Raw genomic sequence first — 6510 nt, forward strand, 5'->3', positions numbered from 1 at the left:
ATATATATATATATATAAACTATATAGTATATATACAAATATTGATTATAGTGCATGCCGGTAAAATCAACTGTGTGTTGTGATATGAATTAATTTATAAAAAAAAAGAAAAGAGAACAAAAAAATAAAACAGAACGTACTAAGACAACTCTCTCCCAACCAAGATACAAAATAAAACGAAAAAGAAAATAAGTACTAAAATTAAAATACAATTAAATAATTTCTAAGCACTGAGATACCAACGAATCGGGCAAACAGCTAAACTGACAAACCATGTATTAACCTTAAGCTAATGACACACTTTCGATTGATTCCCAAAACAACCAAATATCGGTCTATGGATAATACGAAAGAGAACAACGCACATACAAGAGCTAAATTACTTAAAACACACAGCGAGTTGTATGCGTCAATAAAACCATCTATAATTATAAATGTATATATAGTAGGTCGATTTTTCTATTTGGAAAATCGAAAACCCAGAAGTTTAGTTTAAACTCTTATTCTATTATGTATTCTTGTGCCCTGAACTCAAAGGGCTTTGTTTAAATGAGTGTAACAGGCAGAGAGAAGCAGCTCCGAGCCCATAAAGTATATACATATATACATATATTCCTGATCAGGATGACGAGCTAAGTTGAGCTGTACGTCTGTACGTCTGCTCGCGTCTCACTCTCGTGCTCCGAAACTACAAAATTGATCAATCAGAAAGATTTGATCTTCTTTCGACATATCTGCCCATTTTGAAATTATCGATAAATATCGAGAATAACGCACAGATTATAAGAGTGTTACAGGCAGAGGGAAGCAGCCCCGAGCCCATAAAATATATATATATATATATATTCCTGATCAGGATTACGAGCTGAGTTGATCCTTGTATGTCTGCTCGCCTCTGTGAAGGCGAAACTCTGAAACCTGAAAAGCTATTGACTTGAAATTCATTATATATGAATATTCAAGTACATCAGAAAGAGTTTATACTTTTTCGATATACTTTCGAATTTTGAAATTATCGATAAATATCGATTATAAGACATGGTTTTGTAGGCATAACTCGAAGATTATAAGAGCTATAGGCATTAAAACTTGTTATGTGCTCTCCCATAGACTAAATACAGATTTATAAATGTTTCACTTTGTGTATCCTCGCCCCTTTGCCCTGAAATTGTAAAAAACACAAGATCGGACTTTAAGCCCCTGAGTTAATCAAGAATAAATGTCCTAAACATAGTGTGAAACTTGGGAAAGAATTTGGGTATTCCACATTCAAAACTGGTTGAATAATTGGCAGGATTATTTTTGAAGTGTACTTTATTCCGAATCTCACTCGTCGAGCGTTGCCATTTTTGTGGGCATCACATTCCACAAATCCTGCAGCTTGTAGCCCGCGGGTATGCGTTCCATGGCAAAGCCCAGCTCCCTGCAATAGATGGGCTCCGGCGTCGCTTGCTCCGTGTCGGCGAGGCAGCCCGCGGCGAGATAGCTGTTCAGCTTGGTATTTATTTCGCGCTCCTGACGCTCGTCCAGCTCCTGATATTCCTCAATTTTGAATTGTGTTGCCTGGGCAGCTTCCTCGGCGGCGGCGGCCTGACGCTTGCGCGCGTCCAGCGGATCGTACTGTACGCCAAAGTTCGGTTGCTCCGTGTAGATGGTGTGCAGGGAGCCCAGCTCCTTTAAGAGCCCATTCAGACGCTCCACGGGATCAATGCGAAAGCCCAACACATAGCCGCCGGCCGTCTCAGCCGTCTGGATGACCAGCGCCGGGCCATACTTGGACTCACGTATGCGCAGCTGGAAGTGCTCCAAAATGAAAGAAGTCGCTTGGTTAAGTGCTGAGCACGGGACTCACGGCTTCGATCTGCAGATAGGGCAGGCTCAGATTGAAGGTCTCATTAGCATCCGCAAACCAGACCAGGCGGATGTTGGTCACCACAAAGCTGCCCAGGTTGCCCTGATCGCTGGACAAATTCCAGACGCCCTGCACCTGGCTGTACACCTGCTCATCCGGCATTATAATCAGCTGACCCGCCTGCACAATGGCGCCGCGCAACTTGAGATCCCTGTAGAGAAACGTGCGCTGATACAAGCTGTGGAACAAAACAGTTGAGTGGAAACGTTTGCTAAATCCGTCGATTGACGCACTGATGCACATCGAAAACGCTGGCAAAGATCGGCTGATCCCTGCGCGCCGTATCGCCAGAGACGTCCGTAAACAGAAACTCAAATCGCGTCTCATTTCTTATGGCCAGAATGTACAGCGCCTGGCTGGGTATGCGGCCCTTTGTGTGCATGTGCACCAGGCGCGTGTTGGTGGTGCCTATGCGAGCATAGCCTATGGCTATGGATTGATCAATCAATAGGTTATATATTTAAGAGAGTCTCCCCTTCAGCTTGGTAATCACCGCACAGTCCAAACCGTAAGAGCTAGGAAGCTTAAATGTATACTGAAGCTTCCATTTGGGCCGAGAGTGGCTTCAAGATCTTGCGGGAAATTTGTGTTTAAGCGACGGACAGACAAACGTGTAGTTGCTGGTTCAAATCCAGCAAGCATCTATTTTGCTTACATCATCAATCAGTCAGTCAGTCAGTCGTTCAATCAGTCACAGCTTTGAATACATAGAGCTGGAAACGTTAGGTCGCGGGTTCAAATCCAGTAGGCATCCATTTTGGAGCGTGAGACACGTATCCAGCCCCAGCTCTTTCGATTTGGTCTGTGCTTACATCATCAATCAATCAGTCGGTCAGTCGGTCAATCACTCACAGCTTTTAATAGATAGAGCCAGTAACGTTAGGTCGCTGGTTCAAATCCAGCATGCATCCCTTTTGAAAAAACCTCAGACACGTATCCAGCCCCAGCTCTTGCGGTTTGGGCTGTGCTCACATCATCCATCAATCAGTCAGTCAGTCATTCAGTTGGTCAATCAGTCACAGCTGGGATTTCTTAAGAAACCTACACAAATTGAACTTCTTGTGGACCAGCGAGTGCCAAATGATGCGCAGGTTGGTCACCAGCAATCGGCCCGTATCGCCAGGATTGCCCTTGCTGTCCTCTATATGGTAAATCGTATCCAATATTTTCTCGCCGCTGCGAAGACGCGTGTGTCTGTAAAGTAATTGTGAATAAGGACTGATTGCCGCTTAAATTGCGCCCAACTCACAGTTGTGGGGTATCAAATTTCACTTCCTTATCCTCCCAGAGCAGACTCTGCGGGAGTGTGTCCGCTTTGCTCAGAGTTTTCAACATTTTGCCACAGCGAATCTCAGGTGTTTGTTGTGCTTTGCGCACCTGGCAGGTGTTGCTACGCAACCTTTGAACTTAACACAGTTGTCTTCTAGTACCCCTGCAGACAGATTGTTGATCAATATATAAAAATCAACCCTAAAATTAAGGCCTAAAGAATATTTGTAGCTAAACAAATGATAATTTTTTATTTATTTATTATTGCAAACGTTATTCATTTAACATTATTTTGTTTGCTTTTTAATTGACAATTATTGATTTTTCCTTTGTGAATAAAAAGAAAATGAAGTAAACTAATATATAAATTGATTCCTGCTGGATTTGAACCAGCAACCTCACGCTTGTCGGCCCACTTTTATAGTCTCTTATATATGTAGATGATCCGAAGCGGTCAATTTCACGCAGAATATATATCTACATATTCTCTACGGGATCAAAGTTATCGTTACTTAGTACAAATAATAATAATAATAATAAGAGCAGAGTTTGTTTTGTTTTATATTAATAATACAAATATTTATTTGACTACAATTTAGATAATATAAAAAACTTATGCTTTGTTTGGTGAAAAAGTGTTTTGGTCAAAATGCTGCTAACTCAACTGACTTGCTTTTCGTTTTTTCTTCCTTAATTCAGCTTCAAAGTCCTTAAGACTATATTTTAGCCAGGCTAATTAATGGAAATGTTTTTGTTTTTGTTGTTGTTGTTTTTAGAATATTGACAAACATTCGGCTTAAACGTTAGAAACATTTAAACAGAGTCAAGGCAAATATCGCATAAGAAAATGATATAACTTATAATATTTACAATAGGCCACTAATTGGAGAAACTGCTTCCAGATTCACATGATGATTTGCGGCTCGGGCACGCTGGCCGCAATGCTCTTGTGCGGCAGCACCTGCCCGCCGTTCACGTACAGCTCGTCCTTGACGATAACATCCTCGCCCAGCACGGTGATGCCCTCGATGCGCACCCAGCGCCCAACGGTGCTGCGCCAGCCCACAATGCAGGAGTCCAGCCAGGAGTGGGAGCGTACAATGGCACCTTTCAGTATGGTCGAACGCTTGATGCAGACGCCATCCTCGATGACCACATCGGGCCCAATGGTTACATTTGGTCCGATGCGACAGCCCTCGCCAATCTTAGCCGTGGGATCGACCAGCACATTGCCCACGACGCCGGGACCTGTGTACAGCTTGGTCGATTGCTTCTGTCGCAGAGAGCTGAGGTAGAGGCACATGCCTGCGGGAGAAAGGAAATTATAAAAAACAAGTAAGTGTGTTTTAGTCGGAAGTGCCCGACTAAAAGATACTCTGCACCCAGCTCTAAACTACCTAAGCTAACACAAATACCCTATACTATATAAAGCGAATTCATTCTTGATAAACTTCTGTGTTACTGGTTCGATCTTTATGAAATTTGAAGGGCTTTATATGACATATAAATGTGGGCAAGACCCTGCCTTTAAACTTAAGTTTTTCTATTTATGGGAGATTTTGGGAAGACTTATCCTAAACGTGAAATATTTGTAATCTGTATTTAATATACGAACGAATTTTAATCTTCGATTTGTGCTTAAAAAGCCCGATCTCTAAAGAAGATATCGAAAAAATTATACAACTCGTTCTGCGTCTGGTATACGAGAATGTAGATTACATACTTTGAGTCTCTAACTTTTTTAGTTTTCGGAGCACGTTCACACAGACAGCCACACGAACATGGCTGGATCGACTCAACTTGTCGACCAGATCACACCCCCACGGGCATCCGTTTATCAGCTAATAGAGCTCATTAGAAACGTTCTATCATGCATTTGGTTTATCACTAGCTGCCGCCTGTTCCAAGAAATCAGATAAAAGTTGGTGTTGGGAACAAAAATTGATTACACACTTTGCTGAACTGTTCCGCTGATAAAGCCAAACGGAAGATAGCTGACGACTATGATTCAGGTTCAGAGGGAACGCACCGGTAAGAAAGTCTTTGGGCTGTCCAATATCCATCCAAAACCCGTTTAGCTCCATGGCATAAAGCTCCTGCTGCAGCGCCATGTCCGGAAACACCTCCTTCTCAATAGATGTGGGCTTCACCTCGATACGGTCCAGCACCGTGGGATTGAATATGTAAATGCCCGCATTGATTTTGTTGCTCACAAACTCTTGCGGTTTCTCAATGAAATTTGTAATGCAGCCGAGCTCATCGTATAGCACAACGCCATATTTGGAAGGCTCCTCTACTTTGGTTACCACAATGGTGCCTTGTTTGCCATGATTGCGATGGAACTGCATTAGCTGCTTGAACGGGAAGTCACAAATAACATCCGAGTTGAGGACAAAGAATGGCTCCGCACTGGCTGTCAATAGGGGCTTGGCCAGCGCCAGCGGCCCGGCTGTGCCCAGGGGTTCGCTTTCATGTGAAAAGATCAGCTCCACGCCCAGTTTGTCCGCTTCCACTTTCAGTTCCTGCTCCATTTGCTCGGCCCGATAGCTGACCGCCAATATGACCTACATTCGAGAGAAACTTGTTTATGTAACTTTTGTGGCCGCCGTGAAAACTCTCACTTGACGACAGCCTGCATCGACGAGCGCTTCCAGCTGATGCAGCAATATGGGCTTGTTGGCGAACTCCACCAGCGGCTTGGGAGTGCTCAGCGTCAGCGGACGCAATCGTGTGCCATAGCCGCCCACCAGGATAAGTGCCCGGGCGCCGTTGCCGGCAGCTATGTTGGGTGAGCCGCACATTGCAATCGTGGTAACTGGGACACGTCACAGAATCGACAGAAATAAGTCAGCACACGGCGTTGTGTGCGGATCGCGACAATCGTTGACTGGAGAGGCAAAATTTAAGCTTTGCTGATGATTGACTCCATAAGTGTAATTAATGCTACTTTACCTGTTGTTGTTGCTGCTGCTGTTGCTGATAAGCCGCTTGTTTTTGTCTTTTTATTGCTGTTGGCGCGTTCTTATTAGGAGCTTCGTTGCTTGCACGTAGAATAGGGTGTGCGTGTGTGTGTATGTGTGTGCTTAACGATGTCACGTAGTATTGTGATTGCTTATATACAACTTGAATTCGATTTGATATAAAACTACGCAAATGTTTTAGCTGTGCGCGGGCTGTTTTTTTCTTGTAAATAATACAAATTACAATAACTAGGGTTGATGATAATGTATCGTTTGCCACCACACGAAACGATACGATATATGTAAACAGAGAAGACATTGTCACGCATAACTGCAACTGCTGCTACCAGCTAGTGCAACAATATATCG

General features: G+C 43.4%; 2 protein-coding genes across 4 annotated transcripts; both read right to left on the reverse strand.

Annotated features, from left to right (window-relative positions):
• Window positions 1-1325: 1325 nt before the first annotated feature.
• BBS5 (Bardet-Biedl syndrome 5 protein) lies at window positions 1326-3247 on the reverse strand. The gene is made up of 5 exons (XM_064688919.1): window positions 3162-3247; window positions 2958-3106; window positions 2146-2341; window positions 1853-2090; window positions 1326-1794 (listed from the first exon to the last, which is right to left on the reverse strand). The coding sequence occupies exons 1-5, from the start codon at window positions 3245-3247 to the stop codon at window positions 1327-1329; spliced, it is 1137 nt and encodes a 378-aa protein (XP_064544989.1). The 3' UTR covers window position 1326.
• A 482-nt stretch (window positions 3248-3729) lies between these two features.
• Gmppb (GDP-mannose pyrophosphorylase B) lies at window positions 3730-6404 on the reverse strand. 3 transcript variants are annotated; one of them, XM_064693515.1, is made up of 5 exons: window positions 6134-6390; window positions 5803-6068; window positions 5211-5745; window positions 4052-4486; window positions 3730-3976 (listed from the first exon to the last, which is right to left on the reverse strand). In XM_064693515.1, exons 2-4 carry the CDS (start codon window positions 5980-5982, stop codon window positions 4086-4088), a joined length of 1116 nt encoding a protein of 371 aa, XP_064549585.1. In that variant the 5' UTR covers window positions 5983-6068; window positions 6134-6390; the 3' UTR covers window positions 3730-3976; window positions 4052-4085. The 3 variants fall into 3 exon arrangements, with proteins under 3 accessions (XP_064549585.1, XP_064549576.1, XP_064549593.1); XM_064693506.1 differs by having other exon boundaries at window positions 3730-4486; XM_064693523.1 differs by lacking the exons at window positions 3730-3976; window positions 4052-4486 and adding an exon at window positions 5004-5079 and having other exon boundaries at window positions 5135-5745; window positions 6134-6404.
• Between the last annotated feature and the right edge of the window lie 106 nt (window positions 6405-6510).

This window comes from Drosophila montana, unplaced genomic scaffold, assembly GCF_035044405.1.
Source record: "Drosophila montana isolate Dmon_TW-CO22-7 unplaced genomic scaffold, ASM3504440v1 contig_1505_1, whole genome shotgun sequence".
Classification (NCBI taxonomy): domain Eukaryota; kingdom Metazoa; phylum Arthropoda; class Insecta; order Diptera; family Drosophilidae; genus Drosophila; species Drosophila montana.

Bases quoted from the DNA above. Each gene is read 5' to 3' on its own strand.
- Gmppb (XM_064693515.1), bottom strand. From the start codon at position 5,982: ATGTGCGGCTCACCCAACATAGCTGCCGGCAACGGCGCCCGGGCACTT. The intron at 5,746-5,802 runs GTGAGAGTTTTC...TCTCGAATGTAG, and splicing joins TCGATGCAGGCTGTCGTCAA to GTCATATTGGCGGTCAGCTA. The intron at 4,487-5,210 runs GTGCGTTCCCTC...TTTCTCCCGCAG, and splicing joins GCCCAAAGACTTTCTTACCG to GCATGTGCCTCTACCTCAGC.
- BBS5 (XM_064688919.1), bottom strand. From the start codon at position 3,247: ATGTTGAAAACTCTGAGCAAAGCGGACACACTCCCGCAGAGTCTGCTC. The intron at 2,091-2,145 runs GTGCGTCAATCG...TTTGTTCCACAG, and splicing joins AGCGTTTTCGATGTGCATCA to CTTGTATCAGCGCACGTTTC. The intron at 1,795-1,852 runs GTGAGTCCCGTG...GAGCACTTCCAG, and splicing joins CCTATCTGCAGATCGAAGCC to CTGCGCATACGTGAGTCCAA.